General features: G+C 44.7%; 1 protein-coding gene across 1 annotated transcript in view; it reads right to left on the bottom strand.

Annotated features, from left to right (window-relative positions):
• Nucleotides 1-13,032, bottom strand: part of LOC121914382 (neural-cadherin-like) — a 54,021-nt gene extending 40,989 nt beyond the window's left edge. Inside the window, exon 1 of the mRNA XM_042437773.1 lies at nt 11,973-13,032. Within this exon, the coding sequence (XP_042293707.1) occupies nt 11,973-13,032 (1,060 nt within the window). The remainder of the gene's footprint in view (nt 1-11,972) is intronic.
• Between the last annotated feature and the right edge of the window lie 3,861 nt (nt 13,033-16,893).

Here is a 16,893-nt window from a genome sequence, read left to right as displayed (position 1 = left end):
GCACTAGGGCAAGTCTCTCTCCCTCTCTCTCTGCCTGACCTACTTCACTGGGTTGTTGTAAGGCCAAAGAGGCCAAAGAGAGGAGCGCCATGCCCACTGCTTTGAGTTCCCTGGAGGAAAAGAAGAATATAAATGTAACTAATGAAGAAGTAGGGAAGGACCCTATTGAGTTCAGTGGCAGAGTCCCTAGTGTAACCTTCAAAATCTCTAGACAGTGCTAGAAAAGACACCTGTTTGAAACCTTGAAAGTCCACTATGAATCAAAATAGTGCTAATCAAGATGGTCCAAAGGCACATTTGGTGTAAGGCAATATTAGAAACAATTGCCTGCGTGTATTAAAAAGCCATAGCAGCACACGTTCCAACAGAAAGAAATAAAATGAGTAACACATTATTTTTCATACTTGCTCTGCCCCCCCCCCCCAAAAAAAAATAGGTAAGATGAGAAGTCTGAATATTTTGAGAAATTTACTGGTGCTTACTAATGAAAATTTGCAAATCCAAACACACGATAAACAAATCCCTAAGAATTTACAAATCATGTAATAAACATTAAATGACAGATTAGAGGCTGAAGAAGGGTAATGGAATAAAAGAAACTAGGATAAACAGCATTTTGACTATTAAATAGTCATTTCAAGTGAAGCCAACAGCATATCAGTCTCATGGCATGCCCTCCAATTTATAATGTTACAAGCCAGCTTTAGGAGTCAGACAGACTTTGTCCATATGCTCAACAATTTACATCTGTCACCAGATTAACAGATTTGTGCTGAAATGCAGTTAGATCTGGAGTGAAAGGGGGGAACAAAAGCTGACGGCTTCTGCAGAAATTAAAATGTTTGTATGAAGAGGGAGGGAACCACCAGCAGGACTAAAAAGCTTTGGTGCTCAAATGCAAGTAGTCTCTGATGTTTCTAATCTGACTGCCGGCAGCAAAAGATGTGCTATCTAAATCTCCTGCACGCATAAAACTCTGAGACAGGAGAGAAATAACATTGTTTCCTAAACTTTCCATATATATATAATTCTGTTAATTCTGTATTGTTAAGATTTCTGTTTGATCGTTCCTGTGTTAGGTAGATTCTTGGTTAGTAGCCTAGGTGATGTTTCATCAGTGGGAAGGAATGGGCACAAGACCATCTCTTGCCACCTTAGGAGCAAAAAAAAAAAAAAAAAGAGTTTGCAATAATGAATAGGTAGTAGAGGCAAAGGGGGGGATGAGAGCTTCTCTCAAATGTGTTAGCTGAAACTGGATGAACTGCCTCTCACAACTTGGAGGACAGTACAAGTTGTTCTCTGGAGAACTGCTGCCTGTTGAAGGAGAATCTGTTTGCCTCCACTATGTTCGGCTTGTATAAATTAAATAAAGGCACTATTACAAGGTGCCAAGTGCATCCAAATGATATTAAGTGCTGTAATATCGCCCTGTGCTGTCTCACAGGCTGTAGAAGGGAAGAGCACATGGTACATATTAGTTTGGCATACTAATGGAATAGTGTAAATAGTTCAGTATCTCTCATGAATAAAATTACAGCAATGCTCTCTCAACAAAACCTTTTGGTTGTTTTTCATGCAATGTCAGATCCAGCTAACATTATGCTAGGGAAAGGAAGAGGAATATGTTGTCCTTCAGATGTTGTTGAACTGCATCTTCCATCATTCCTAATTATCAGCTACACTAGAGAGCATTGATAGCCATTGCTGACCAACAGCATCTGGAGAGATAAGAAGTTTGGAAAAGACAATTCTGCAGAATCCCCACAATCAGCATGGCCAAGAGGATTCTGGGAGGTGTAGTCAAAAAGTCCTATTTCCATACTCTGCGAGCTCAGTCTGTTTCCCATTTGTGAATCCTGTGATCAACGTTAAGTGTCCAATCAAGACTCAATAATAATTTGGGATCTAACAAGACTATCCATTTTTAATTGTTTTCTATCCACACCACTTGCAACACATATCCACCTTAATTATACACATTGCCCTATGGCAAAAACCCACCCCTCCATCTACCCCAGTAATATCAGATTGACCAGAGTAGTTTTAAATTAAGCTGTGAGCTGGCCTTGTTCTTAAATTTGTTTCTTATGCACTTGGTTCCTTTGCTGTAGAAATTTATAAATCATATCAGTTCAAACTTGTAAGGGGTAAGATGGAAACATGGACTACCAGCCTCCTACCAGGCTACAAAGCTGCTAGGAGACAGAATAATTTGTTCTTCCTAAGCCAGTCTCGCTGGTTTGTCTGCTAGCTGCGGAGAATTAAAAGCTTTCTCACCTGCATGGAATTCCTAATCACCTATTGCCACCAGTTAAGTAGTAACAATAAACTATGTCTTATCAACACTGTTTTAAATGTCTGGACTTTGAATTGTCGTGTTTATTGCTATTAATTTGATACAGTGCAATCCACTTTAGGCATAAACCGGCAGGAAAGAGACATACAAATAGAAGAACAAACAATGCATACAAAAAGATGATGGGTTGAAATAATGACTATGATGAGAGGCACTAATTCTTCATGCACTAATGTTTAATGACCAACTGGTCCAGCCACTGAGGAAGACAGCTCTATGAGACTACCTGCCTTAGTTCATATTGGGGGAAAGGCCAGACATATTCTCCAACGTTTCACAAATTAAAACCAGGACACTTGTAGCCAAACAACATAGAGTGTGTGGTCAAAACGGCAAACGTTATAAATGAGGAGGATGACACAAGTCGGAGAGGCTGCAACACTTTGCTTTTGCTTGAGCCTACCGGGAAGGGACAGATTCAACCCACTCTTCTGCTCTACCCCTTGAAGAGTTAACTGAGTGCAAACTACTTTTGCACTTTCAATTCCATTTTCAGCAATAGAAGTAAGTTGCAGAGGAAGGGGAAAAGGAGGACAGAGAAACTGGGACATTCCAAAAGCAACTGAAAATGTGGGAGGCTAGAAGATTCATCCAAACTATCCCTGCCCAATTGCAGTTGGAGGGTATGGAGACATACTATCCCACCATTCTGCTGCATATTCTACAGTGTAGGGCAAAGTTGAGGAACTTCTAGCTCACCATATAGTTTGGCTTAAAATACCCATCAATCTTATCTGGCATTGATAAGGCTAAAGGATTATAGAATCTGAAGTCCCCAAGAAGTGAAGCTTGAATGCTCTCTCTCCTCGCTGCAGAGCTCTTTATGTGCAGTGTTCTCACCCTGGGGTGATGATATGTACACTAGTTACCTATTCTTCTGGCCATTAGATGACTGAAGGCATCCTGAGAGTTTGGGTCCAAAAATGGTACTTTTCTGGACAGACCATAAATTATTTGATCCATACACATGAGACTTCATCTTCTTTCTTCCCTCCATTCTACCTCTATCTCTTGGTCAAGCGCTCCGGTCAAGCCAGGACATGCACTCTCAATACAGCTAGCAAGCTACAGCCTCAGATAAAACTTATGATCCTTTGCTTTCATTAAAGTGAAAGCCTGGTGCGATAAAATATTCAAATACCAGAGCCGAGTTTTCTCTGCAGCGTACACATGGCTTAAGTGATACAAATATGTGCTTAAATAAAATATAACAAGATCGACGTTACCTATTTGGAGAACATGCTAAACATCCACCCATAGTAAATCCCTTGATAAGAAAAGGAAAAAGGGGGGGAAAGTGAAGGAAAGGGGATTACAAAGCTAATGCCAAGGGATGAAGGAAGGTCAGAGAAGCCCAACATGACAGAGGATTAAATGAGAAAGGATCTTTCAATGCATCCCACCCAAACATTAATGGAAATCTGTAGCCTTCTTAAAATTAAATGTCAAAGTAATGTTAAAACATTAATGTTCATTTCAAAGTTAAGCCCTCTTTCACCTTCCTTTTGTAAGCAAACTTAATAGTACCTGTCAAGAACCACGAACAAATTACCCACACACACACCTCAAAATTTTAATCTCAGATATGCTGGTGCAGAGATACAGGCATGAGAGCCAGTGTGGTGTAGTGGATCAAGTGTTGGACTATGAAGCTGGAGACCAGGGTTCGATTCTCAGCTTGGCCATGGAACCCACATGCTCTCAAGCCTCAAGGAAAGGCAATGGCAAACCTACTCTGAACAAATCTTACCAAGAAAACCTCATGATAGGTTTGCCTTAGGAATACCATAAGTCAGAAATGACTTGAAGGTACACAACACCCTGAGAGAAATACAGGCACACCTCCTTTTTCAAAGCCTCTGACAAAGAAACTCCTTTTTACAAAGTGTCTTTATGGAAGCCTGCCCCTTCTCTCTCTGAATGTCTTCTGCCTAGCTGGAAGTTTGTTGTTGTTGTTTTGCAACAATGGCACTGGGAGGGTGATGAAGGAGTGCTTGAACAAAACAGACTTTCAAGGCTGGAATGCAGTAATGTGCCTGGGAAAGAGTAGCACTCTGCTCTAGGAGATCCTACTGTAGCTCTGTGTGCTTACATACAACAGGCAAGGTAAACAGCTTCCTCCAGAATAATTTATTAAGCGTGTGTGAAGAGCAAAAGAGAAAAAAACAGGATACTGGCTCCTTGTTTCTCTGCCTTTGCTTCAGTTGCCCGCATGGCTGTCTATGCCTCATCCACCAAGCAGGCGAATTTTGGCTTCTCTACCTCGATAGATCAGACCAACCCCTGCACATAGCCCTTGCTCTGCTCACCTCTCCATATTGCAATTGCATTTCTGACCAACTTTTATACTTCTTCCCTCAAGCACTCTGCCTCCATGGTGGAGTCTTCCAGAGAAAGGTGAAAGATAAGGATGCAAATTCTACAGTTCAGGGGAGCAGTTCAAACCCAGGTAAGAGGAATGTGCTATGAGCAGATCCCCTAGTAGAGCATCACCTTGATACAGTTTGCAAGGATTAAATGATTTCATGCTGCAACTTGCAAGGCGGGTATATGTGTTTACTCAGGTAGCTTCTCTCAGTCCTTGTGGTGACAAGGCTCAAACACCACTCTGCTCTGCATCCACCTTCTGGCTAGAAACAAGTAAGCTAGATGAAAGGTTCCTTCTCATCTCCCAAAGTAAGCGATAAGGGATAATCTCCTCACTTCAGCTTGATCTGGGAACAGATCTTATAGCCAAGATTTCTCTCATAAATTCCAAACAGGAAAATATGTTGTGAGTGAATGACAAGCTGTGAGCAAGTGTGGTTGGAGTGTGTGTGTGCCATTAATTTAGGGTTGTCACTTGTCCCAGAAAACCTGAAAAATCCCAGATTGAAGCTGCCTGGGCCACTTGAAGCAGCAAATCCTGGATTTCTCCTTTGTCACAGGACAATAGTTAAAATGTGCCAGTGGTGATGAAGCAGAAAACCATGCAAGAAGACTGGCACTGGCAGGAGCCTCATTCCACCCACAGGCTCCGGTTGCTACTCCACAGGGGATACTCAATGTGCAGATTCTTCCTGTGTCATCTGGATATTCTTTGCAGACTGATACTGTTACTCTTGCAGTTGTCCATTACCTTGTGGTAATGAGTCCCATAAATTAATAAAACACCTCATGAAAAACCTGAATGTCCCACAAATCAGGTTCATTAGATGATCCTGGGATCCAGTATTAGAAGGAAAAAAGAGGGAAAGCCTTTCTGCTTATTTTTTATAGCAAATTGCTATCTAAAATTTTGGGGAAAGGAAGCAAGTGTCAAAATTAATGACAGGTTATTTGATTATACATATTAAAATGACAGGATCATGAAAAACAAAGGTTCAACATAATAGGACCAATTTGTCCATTAGAGGCCAGATCCAGCTCAAGAAACAATTTTATCCATTTTCTGGTGGCCCTAATAAATCTTAAGCAAAATGTAGATTTCAGGACATTTTCATTCTCCCTATCAAAAATGTTGCTTTTAAAATAAGGCTGGAAGAGATAAGGACATGTATATCACACAGGGATTTGTATTTCTGCATAGCTGTTCCTACCAGCTTTTTGTAATAATGTTTTTCTGGTATTTTTCCCCCAATTCATACAGCAGTTTCCTTCGCTGTCAACTTAACAACTGGCTCAGCACCACAGGATAAGCCTGAGTTCTGAAAGCAGTTATTTCTAGAATCTACCCATTTTTCCCCTCCTTCAATGTGCCATTCTCTCTCTGCTGGAGCTAGTACACATGACACAGAACTGGCAGAAAACATTAAAGAAAATGGATTTGCTCTGGAGAAAAACAAGACGATATATTGGAGCCACTTCAAGAAGCTTAAAACCATGCTTTGGAAAAGACCGTGGGGAAATAAAAGATGGCAAGATAGAAGCCACTACTGGAAAGATATCTTCCTGACAACATTAAAGTCTTTGTGCACTCTTTGGGGCCCAAGGAATGGGAGGGAAAACATCACGATATGCTGCTCTGAGTTTTATAAAATAAAAATTAGAGCACATTCCAGGAAGGCAGAATCCCAGCTGAATAGAATGTCTCATTCTAAGAACCGTCCCCAGTACTTTGAAAACATCCATCTTAAAAGATTTCTATACAACCAAGGAGGGTTTATTTTTCCTTTGAAGTGTTTATATTTTATTCTGTAATTCCACAAACCGGAAAAAATGTGAGGTTCTATAACTACAGCCCCAACAACAGACCTATGTTGTGTTTGGTGTAGGGTGGGGGGAAGCTATTTTACTAGCAGGACAGCTGTCAACAGCAGAAAATAAGGACAGCTGGGACCAAGTCAAAAACAGGTCAGAATGCAGATGTGAAATAAAAACAACCTAAGACAGACAGAAAAACTGGCCAACATTAGGTGTAGAGAAACAGAATGAAAGAAGAAGAAAACGCAGACAGAATACCCCAAATCCTCCACAGCCAAGACAAAAGTACAGAAAACAGGTAAGAACTACAGCCCATCCCCTGAAAACAGATCCAAATAACTTTTTAAAAGGGAACAAATTAGACATATCAGCAGCATCTATAGTTACCCCATCAGAATATTATCTTGCCTGTGTTGCAATGCAAAGCAACACTTGGGGTACATCTACAGTGTAGAAATACAGTCGGCCCTCGGTATTTGCAGGGGATCCATTCTGTTGTGCCCCACCCATGGATACTAAAATCCATGGATGCTCAAGCCCACATTGTCCCACGCATCTGTACCGCCATTAGAGACAGCCCCGTCGTCCCATGGTGGCACATGCATGCAGCCATGCCGCCATTGGGAACAACAGAACTTAATGGCGGCACAGCCACATGCACGTGTAGCCTTGGGACAATGGGGAATGTCCCTAATCGCAGCATAGCCACTTGCATGCACTGCCATTGAGGATAACATGGGCTTGCTGGCCACAGATGTTTGGATCCGGAGATGAAAAGCCCATAGATACCAAGGGCTGACTATATAGTAGTTTGATGTCACTTTAACTATCGTGGCTCCTGCCTATAGAACCCCAGGATTTGCAGCTTTGTGAGTCTAAAGATCTTGTAAAACTACAAATCCCAGGATTCCAATGGATCACTTAAAGTGCTGCCAAACTGCATTATTTCTACACTGTAGACATATCCTTCGAAATCAAGAGAAAACATATTCAGGGATAGCCTTCCTTCACACCTGATGGACTGAAACTGTTGTCTCAGGCACTAGGAAGCATGCCAGGCAGTATTGTTTTCAAGTATGTTTGAATTATGAACATTGGCTGCCTCCCCCAGAAAACCACTGAAACTGAAAGTGGTGCTGTTCCAGGGAAAGTGAAGAGCAAGCAAAATCATTAAGTAAATGGGGGAAAGAAGGGTCAGCACAGGCTCAGGAAGGGGGAGGCACTGGGGACATTCAGTGTCAGTCAAGAGAAGCAGTTGATGGCTCTGAGAGGAGAGGCACTTACCAAAAGGTAGTGTGTGAGTACAAAATATGAGCTTATCTTTCTTGCAGTTAGATAATACAGACTGAAAAAAGCTAGAATCTTGCATTTTCTATGGGGCAGGACACTGAGCATGCCACAGTCCCCACTGGTCCACTTCTATTCCCCTTTGGCTTGGCAAGCAAAGGTTTAAGTCAGCAACACCTGGTCTGGATATTCAGCAGGAGGCATCAGCTCTCCATTCCCTTCACTATCACTGAGCAGTCAGAATATACAGTAAGGAAAGCACAGGAGCATCAGACATTCGTGCCTCATTAAGACTGATCCATAATTGCTGCATGACAGAGGTACTATGAGGTGCACCAATGTTCCTCCTGGCAGACCAAGGTGGCAACTTGTAGACTTCCATCTGTAACTGGATTACAACTCCCACATCTCTGACTACCAGCTATATTAACAAAAATTATGGAGTTATAAGATAATAACATCTGGAGGGCTGCAAGTTGCCTCCCAGTCTGTGTCATGTGCCCATGCTGATCCTGCAGTTCCATCAACTGCCCTTTCAACTAATGGGACTCAGCAATGGGAGGAACACAATTGCTCTGTCACTGAAAAGAATCAGATGGGAAAAATCAACACTGACAAAGAACCTGTAGAGAAAAACCTTGAGAAGCCGCCTAGTTTCTTCAATCCAGTTGTAATGATAATGAACACCATGGGGCTGGTTCACATACCTAAGCAACACAACTGCTGCCTCCAAACAGCTGATGTCCACCTCATCATGGTAATACATGTAAACACACACATATAGGTAAAGCCGTACCACATACAAAGCTGGCACCAGACACTGAATTGCCTGAGCCAAAAGACATGGTGGGATCTTCCCAGTTTCAGTGACAGAAGTTAATTGGGCAGGCAACTGAATCTGACTTGGGTTTCAGTGGTGGTGATGGAACACCATCCTCCACACCTCACCTGAAGGCAACAAGATGAACTTTAGGCAGGCATGCAGTTTGGAATATACAATTTTTTCAATGTGGTGGGACTAAGAGGCAGCCAAAGAGCCAGCGCCGCTTGTCTTTCCCCGCATGTCTTCTCAGAAGCAACTACCTCATATGGTCAGATGATTCAGCTGAGCCCCACGCCAACATCTGAACGTGGCATTCCTATGCCACTATCAACTCCTGCACAGGCAAAAACGTAACCACTGAAGCTTTCCTTCCATCTCCGTATTGTTACTATATAGTTAAAAAGAAACTAGAGTAACAACTCAGCAGAGTATCCACCTCTACTGATCCACTGTTCCTTCGGCCTCCTCTCTCAGCCTGTCTTACAGGGTTATTTAATAAACAAACAATATTGAAATTCACTTATAATATGCAGAACAGCAAAAGAAAGAAAACAAGAAAAAGTAGCATAGCACACTTAAGAACACAAAAAGCTTTCCCAATGACCACAATAGCAACCAAGACTAAAGGTTTTCCCCTTCCCCGTCCTCCGCATCGTTTATATTTTTATTTCACACCTAAAATTACTCCTTTCTAACCTGTATCCTAGGATGGATGGATAGATAGATATGTGTGTGTGTTCTTTTCTACCATGCAGAAAAGAATTGCTACTTAAATATCAAAACGTTTTTATAACATCTTCTCCTTTACCGTGAGGATAAAGTGAAGAGGAGAAAACGATTACTGCACATACTCATGTGCAAGTCTAGAAATTTAGGTTAAAAATTGACCCCAAAAGAGTCGACTTATCCACAGGTCAATGTAAGTACTGTATTACAGTGCACACTTCCATTTTGTGGAAGGCTACTAGATATAGTGAAAGGCAAGAGTTGAATCTCTCCTGGAACACTGACCCCCTTCTACTCTCTCAGCCATCCAGCCTTTAGTAGGTGCAAAAATAGTTATGTCTGCTGGAATTTTGTACATTCTTTGGCATTCTTTTCCTTTACTTTGTCCTTTACACCCTTCATTACACGTGCCTAAGTTTTACCCTCGACTTATCCATGGGTCATATCAAAATCCATAACTTTGGTCCTTGCCCTCAACTTATATATGAGGTCGACTTATAGTTGAGTATATATGGTATTTACAGTTTCGAATAATATGTTCTTTCCAGGAATCACTATGTCCTCCAGCACAACTCTTCCAGAAGTTGACCATACAGTTGCACTGGAGAACATAGAAGTTCTTAGAGAAAACACTTCTCTAGGCATTTGTAGGTCTGCCAGCATGGTTCTGTGATCAACCTCTGGCAGATGTTGTCCACCGAGTTGCACTGGAGGACCTAGAGATTCCTAGAGAGGTGTTCTCTCGAGTTAAAAGAATACTGGGCTCTTTTATTTGCAGTTTTTCAGCATTCACGGGGGTCCCAGTGAATGTGGAGGGACCCCTGAATATACCAAGAACAATCTAGACCAGGCTACTTCAGGTTCCCTGGAACCCAAGGGCTCCACCAGACTTTGCTGGGAGTTCTGCCAGATATCCTTGGGGGGTGGGATGTAGGTAGCAATAGTAATAGCAGCTTCATTTATATACCGCTTCATACAGCACTGAGCAGTCTCTAAGCAGTTTACAACTGTAAGCTAATTGCTCCCCATCAAGTTGGTTACTCATTTTAGCAACCTCAGAAGGAGGCAAGACTGAGTCAACCCTAAGCCCCTGGCTGGGACTGAACTCACAACCTTGCGGTTTGTGAGTGAGTGTATGCAATACAGGCATTTAATCACTGTGCCACCAGGACTCCTAGTATAGCCATGTTTATGGCAGTGTTCCCAAAAACTTATACTTACTCTACTGTGTGAGTTTTATAGATTTACTTCAGTCAATCCCTTCGATGTGAACTCGAAGGGTTTCACAGCCAGCATCCACAGTTTTCAGTGGGTGTTTCAGGCTGTATGACCACATTCTGGAAGAATTTATTCCTAACGTTTCGCCTGCGTCTGGCGTCTTCAGAGGGCGGTGGCATGGAAGTATGTGGAGCATATATGCCTGTGGGGCCCTTGTTTGGGAGGAAGTGGGTTTGTTGGTGTTTTACATGTTCGTGGTGGAGTTAGTTTGTGTATTGTGCTGTGCTGAATGGCACAGCCTACAGGTGTGTTGTGTGGAGGATATGTGAGGGGGATTTGTGTCTATTTAACTGGTAACCCATAATCTGCGGGGGGAAACCCCTTGAGCCTAGTGGGCTTCACTTACTTGTCTTCAGTCTTGATTTTGGTGTTTTACAGGGCTGGTAGCCAAGCTTTGTACGCTTTCGGTGTTTCTCCTTTCCTGTCGAAGTTGCCCAGGTGTTTGTGGATTTCAATGGCTTCCCTGTGCATTTGGACCTGGCAGCTGTCAGCATGGTCCAGAATTTCAGTGCTTCCAAATAGCAATCTGTGCCCTGAAATTCTGGACCAGGCCGACAACTGCCAGGTCCAAATGCACAGGGAAGCCATCGAAATCCACAAACACCTGGAAAACTTCAACAGGAATGAAACCCTGAAACGTGTAAACCACCTCCTCCCAAACAAGGGCCCCACGTGTGTGTGTGTGTGTGTGTATTCAGGCAGAAGAGAGGGAAAAGCACTCCTTTCCTATGGACTTCTCCCATTCACCTGCCTGGGAAGAGGGCTCTGAAAGGGCGTTGCTTTTTCAAACTCTGCCCACAAGACAAATCCACTCCCAAACTTTCAATAGATCCCCCTGGGAAGGAAAGAAGGGAGGAAGGAAGGAAGGAAGTTGAAAAGGAAGGAAGGGAAGAAGGGAAGGAAGGAAGTTGTGAAGGAAAGAAAGGAAGTAACAAAAGAAGGAAAGACGGATGGATGGATGGATGGATGGAAGGAAGAAAGGAAGGAAGTTGAAAAGGAAGGAGGGGAAGTAAGAAGGAAAGAAATAAAGTTGAGAAGAAAAAAGGAAGTAACAAAAGAATGAAAGAAGGGAGGAAAGTAGGAAGAAAAGAAGGAAGTTGAGAAAGAAAAAAGGATGTAACAAAAGAAGGAAAGAAAAGATGGAAGGAAGGAAGGAAGGAAGGGAAGGAAGGAAGTTGAAAAGGAAGGAGGGAAAGAAGGAAGGAAGGGAAAAAAGAAGGAAGGAAATTGGCATGGAAGGAAGGGAAGAAGGGAAGGAAAGAAGGAGGGAGGGAAGTGTTGCGAAGGCGAGGCCGTGGGGCGTGGGGCGCTGTCTTATACCTTCTTGGTCGTGGGCCCTGCAGAGGATCTCCCATCGGGGCCGGTCCTCCCTGTCGAGGGCGGCGGCCAGGGTGACCCTTCCGCTGCGGGGATCCACTCGGAGGGGGCTGCGGTGTTCCTGGGGCGAGAGGAGCTGGAAGCGGAGGCCGGAGGGGGCTCCGGGGTCGATGGCGTCGAGGAGCAGGGTCCCCGGCGGGGCGTCCTCGGGGAGGGCCAGGGCCAGCGGGGGCCGGGCGTTGCCGCCGGTGCTCCTCCTCCTCCTCCTCTTCTTCCGTCGGGGCCCTTCTCCTCCTGGGAAGGGGAGCCTGAGAGGCTGGGGGAGGACCTCGAGGAGCAGCGGGGCGCTGCGGAGGGAGGGCCGGCCTCTGTCCCTGGCGAAGAGCCGGAGGGGGATGGGGGCCCGTCGGTGGAGGAGGGAGCGGACCAGGAGGACCCTTCCGCTGCGGGGGACGACGAAGAAGTGCTGGGAGCCCGGCCCCAGGGCGAAGTAGCGGAGCTCGGCGTTGGCCCCGGCGTCGGCGTCGAGGGCCAAGGCCTGCCAGACCTGGGCCCGCAGCGCCAGCGTCTCCGCCACCGGCAGCCTCCGCGGAGGAAGCAGCAGGAAGCGGGGCGCGTTGTCGTTGGCGTCCAGGACGGCGATGCTGAGGGCGGCCAGCTCCGAGGCGCCCCTTCCGTCGGGGCAGCGCTTGCAGCAGAGGGCCAGGCGCAGCGCGTACGAGGGCCGGGCCTCGCGGTCCAGCGCCCTCCGCGTCCGCAGCCAGACCTGGCCCGAGCGGGCGTGCAGCGCCGCCTGGAAGGCGCCCCGGCCCTCGCCCAGCAGCTGCAGCTGCCACCGGCGGCCCTGGACCTTGGCGCACCACGCCTCCCCCGAGGGGCCCAGCCGCGTCAGCGGGATGCTCAGGCCGCCTACCCGCGTCCCCGGGGGACGGTTCTCCGGCACGTGGCCCGAGAAGGACGGGCGCCGCCTCCGGGGAGAAGGGGAGACCGAGGAGCCGGCGGGCGCCCGAGGAGCCCAGCCCAGCAACAGCCACAGAGGGACCGCGAGGAATAAGAGGCGCATGGCGAGAGAAGCGCCCTCGACGGCGGCGCCGATGCCACTGAGGAGACGGCACTGAGGAGAAACACCGGAATGGAAAGGGGCGGGGCTACGGATGCCGCCTTCGGACGCTATTGGATGGCACGCAGAGGGGCATGGCCTTCGCTGGCCAATCAGGAGGAAGGGGAGGAGGAGACGTTCACCTGGGCGCCACAACAGGTGGTTCCCTCCATCACTGGAGCATCAGCCTTCTCCTCCTTTTCCAGGACACGCCCTCCTAGTGACGTCACTGGGGTGGGGACACAACAGGTGACCCCCAGCTGAGTGCTGCACTCTGGGGCTTTGTAGTTCAGTGCCTTGGGCTGAGAGTTCTAAATGCCCCTTTTCAAACTGCACATCCCAGAATGCAACAGGAGGCAGCCAAAGTGGAAGAGCAGCACTATATAAGAGGGTAGTAGTGGGCTAATGTGGCAGGAGTGGCCCTAGCAGGTGACACCATCCCTAGTGAGGTCTCTGGGCTAAGCCTTTATTCCCCAGTTGAGAATAAAAACCCACTGAGTGACTCTGGGCAAGCCCCACTTTCTCAGCCTTGAGTTACCACACGGAGTGACAACAACACTAAGGACGCCATTGGTGTTGTCCCCTTCGGCAGCCTAGTATCCCCCCCCCCCCCTAAAATAACAATTAAACCAATTCACACATTAAAACATACCTTAAAATAACAAATAATATTCTTTCATTTATTGTCTGTTTGTGCAATTTGCTTAAGGTCAGCCGGTGGGTTTCTATGGCTTACTGGGGATTCGAACCCTGATCTCCAGGGTTATATTTGAATCAGAGTATAGGAGGAAATATATATATCGGGTCAACCCTTAACGCAAGTGAACAGGAGCAGCAAAAGCAGCAAACAGGCTGTTGAATATTTAATTGAACTATCCATTTTGGCTAAGAGAGGCACACGGCGGCTTTTTCCCTTAATCTGTTTTAGGCCTTCTTATTATGCAAGTGTTTTGTTGCTTAAATGTGCGTTTTAAAAAGTCTGAGGGCAGTCCTGAGGGAATGTAATTAAAGCACGTAGCTGTAGAAAACAGTTAGTTACGTACTTGAAATATGTAAAATGATTCAGTTACTGGGGAAGTAGTGAGTGTGTTGTTGTTGTTGCAAAAATGTACTTTGTTGGCAAACCGCTCTCATAATTTATGGGAGACGTGGTCCAAAACGACAATGTTCCTGAGCCCCAGAGTCCAGCCCAAGATATTTTGCAGCCCAGGGCAAATGGCAAAGAAGGTCTATCCTATGAAATCAATGTGGATTGCGGTTGAGTTTTATTTTAAGGATTACATTGGCATCGTATCCTCCCTAACGCTTGAAACAATCGAATGGGAAGCCAGGAGCCCAAATCCTGGTGTGAATTAGTGAGTAGTACCCACTCATTTCAAACAACTGGCATATTTTAGACATGTTAAAAAATACTCTGGATGAATTGCTAATCCTTTGAAGAGGCATTTTCTTCTTTGCAGTGTAGTCCAACAGCCCCATCCTTTCCAAGGGAAATCTAGAATCACAATAACACTCTTCGAAAATGGACTGTGTTCCTCCTGACCCTAACTCCGGTAACAATCTCCGGTTGTTCTCTCGCACTGACACCTGGAGATAAACACTGCAGTTACAACTCAAAGTCAAAATCATCCGGTGAAGCATCTGCATTCCTTTTAGCTTCTGATTCTCCACAGAGACAACTTCCCATTGCTTGGCAAGGAGAGCGTTGTGAAGAGGAGCTGCAAAAAGGGATGATGTTTCTTGATTTCTTTGCCTACAACCCGTAACACTGAGCATGAAATGGCATCTCGCGCTATCTTAAAAGACGTCTTAATTGTGCCCAAGGATAAATGGACATAAATCAGACATTAGGAATGGGAATGTGCAAAAACCGGTGGCAGAACGTTTCAATCTCCCTGGGCATTCCCTCTTGTTCAGAACAGCAGGCCTTGAACAAAACAATTGCAAAGGTAGTTGGAAAGAGAAACAGAAGAATTAGAGTTCATCCACAAACTGTGTGCAGGGGTGTTTTAACAAGGCTTTTAGCATGGGGCCAAAACTAGGAATTAGATGTGGTCATTATAGAGTCCATTTCCATCTGGTTGTCTGGGTTTCATCTGGATCTGTTGCCTGTTTGGACCATCATCTGGTCCAAATGCCAAGCTTTCATGTGTATACTTTTTAAAAATCTCCTGCACTATGGATTGAGATGTGGGGCAAAGTGTGTAGGTACTTGTGATGCTTGAGACTTTTTGGCGGTGCAGTTGCATTCACTAAAGATGTTATGGTAAAGTATGGTTATATATGTGATGCATACTTTATGTGATAGGGTAAGGCATCTATTGGAAGAGGTGAGAGCATAGAATATTGGGGTGACTGGTGATTGGTTACATGTTTGAACAGGATTTTTCAAGGGCCGGAGTGTATGACAGTCAGGGATACGAGTCAATGAGAGGTGTGAATTTGACTCAGGGCTAGGAATTAGAGTTTGGCAGTGGGATATGCTGCCTCGGAGAGTGTTGGCCAAACCTTCTTTGGAGGTTTTTAAAGAGAGGCTGGAGGGCCATCTGTTGAGGGTGCTTTGATTGTGAGTTCCTGCATGGCAGAATGGGGTTGGATTGGGTGGTCCTTATGGTCTCTTCCAGCCCTAGGATTTTATGAAGACCAAGGACTATTGGGCGGTGGGGTTGCAAAACTGAAAACTATTGTGGGTACTGCCTTAAAGATCATTTAATCAGAAGATGGACGTACATAATCAAAACTAATAAACTACTGACTTTCCACTTGTATATTCAAACAGCTTTTGTTTTCCTTTTCTCTGGGCTTTTTTTCTTTCAAACAGAAACAGTCAGAAGGGTTTTAAATTGTACGTTTTGAATTTTGTTTTAATTTCAGATCAGAGACGCTCCCAAACGTTTTCATAAACTGTTCCTGAGTCAACTTTCCTTAAAGGAACCTAATTTGAATATAGGCTTGTTAGACTTTATTGTTTTGACTTGACGTCTTTTTGTCTCTTTGTTGTACCCATTAAAACCCTGTCATTCTTTTCTTTTTTTTTTTCAGATTTAAAGCCATGCTTTTGTCTCTGATTTTTGTTTGTTTAATTTTAAGTCTGGCCTACACATTTGCTGTCTTAAGTCATAAGCACGACTCTGTCAAGCATGGTTATTAATAAATCACAAACAGAATTTTATATAAAATATCACTGAAGTGTTCCTTTAATAGCGTTCGCCGCGTCGAACGTAGACGCAGCTTCCTCTGATTCCTTGCCTGCCAAAGAAGAAAGAAATGGTTACGTAACTTCAAAGCACATCTTCTAGAAGGGGGACGCACCAGACAAAAATTCTCTGTAGGCTTTCAGTCTCTTTCCCTCCGCTTCTCCCCATTTTCCCCTTCATCAAAGTCACCCTTGAGATGCTGAACTTTAGCTAGATACTTATTTTTAGGAAGCCTTTGGCCTTTCTCATGTCTGGTTGTAGCATTTGAAATGTTAGCAGTCTCTATCCGCTTATACTGGGGCCGGCAACTATAGCAGGGAAGGGGTCAATTTTCACCCCTGTCCGCCCTTTTCCCCGAGCAAAGCAACCAGACCCCTTAAAAAAATTAAATCTGGCAATTCAATTAAATTTGGAGAAAGAACATGGGGAAATCTTGTTTTATATGATCATAGCCACCACAGCAATATATGCCAAATATTGGAAAGAGAAGAAAATACCACATGTAATAGAATGGTATTCAAAATTATATCAATATATGGGAAATGATAAATTAACACAGCTAATTAGAAATAAATCAACTGACACATTTGAAAAAGATTGGTTGAAAGTAATGACCTTTTTGAACTCA

The sequence above is a fragment of the Sceloporus undulatus genome, chromosome 8 (genome assembly GCF_019175285.1).
Source record: "Sceloporus undulatus isolate JIND9_A2432 ecotype Alabama chromosome 8, SceUnd_v1.1, whole genome shotgun sequence".
Taxonomy (NCBI): domain Eukaryota; kingdom Metazoa; phylum Chordata; class Lepidosauria; order Squamata; family Phrynosomatidae; genus Sceloporus; species Sceloporus undulatus.
This window is presented reverse-complemented; position numbering and strand designations above follow the sequence as displayed.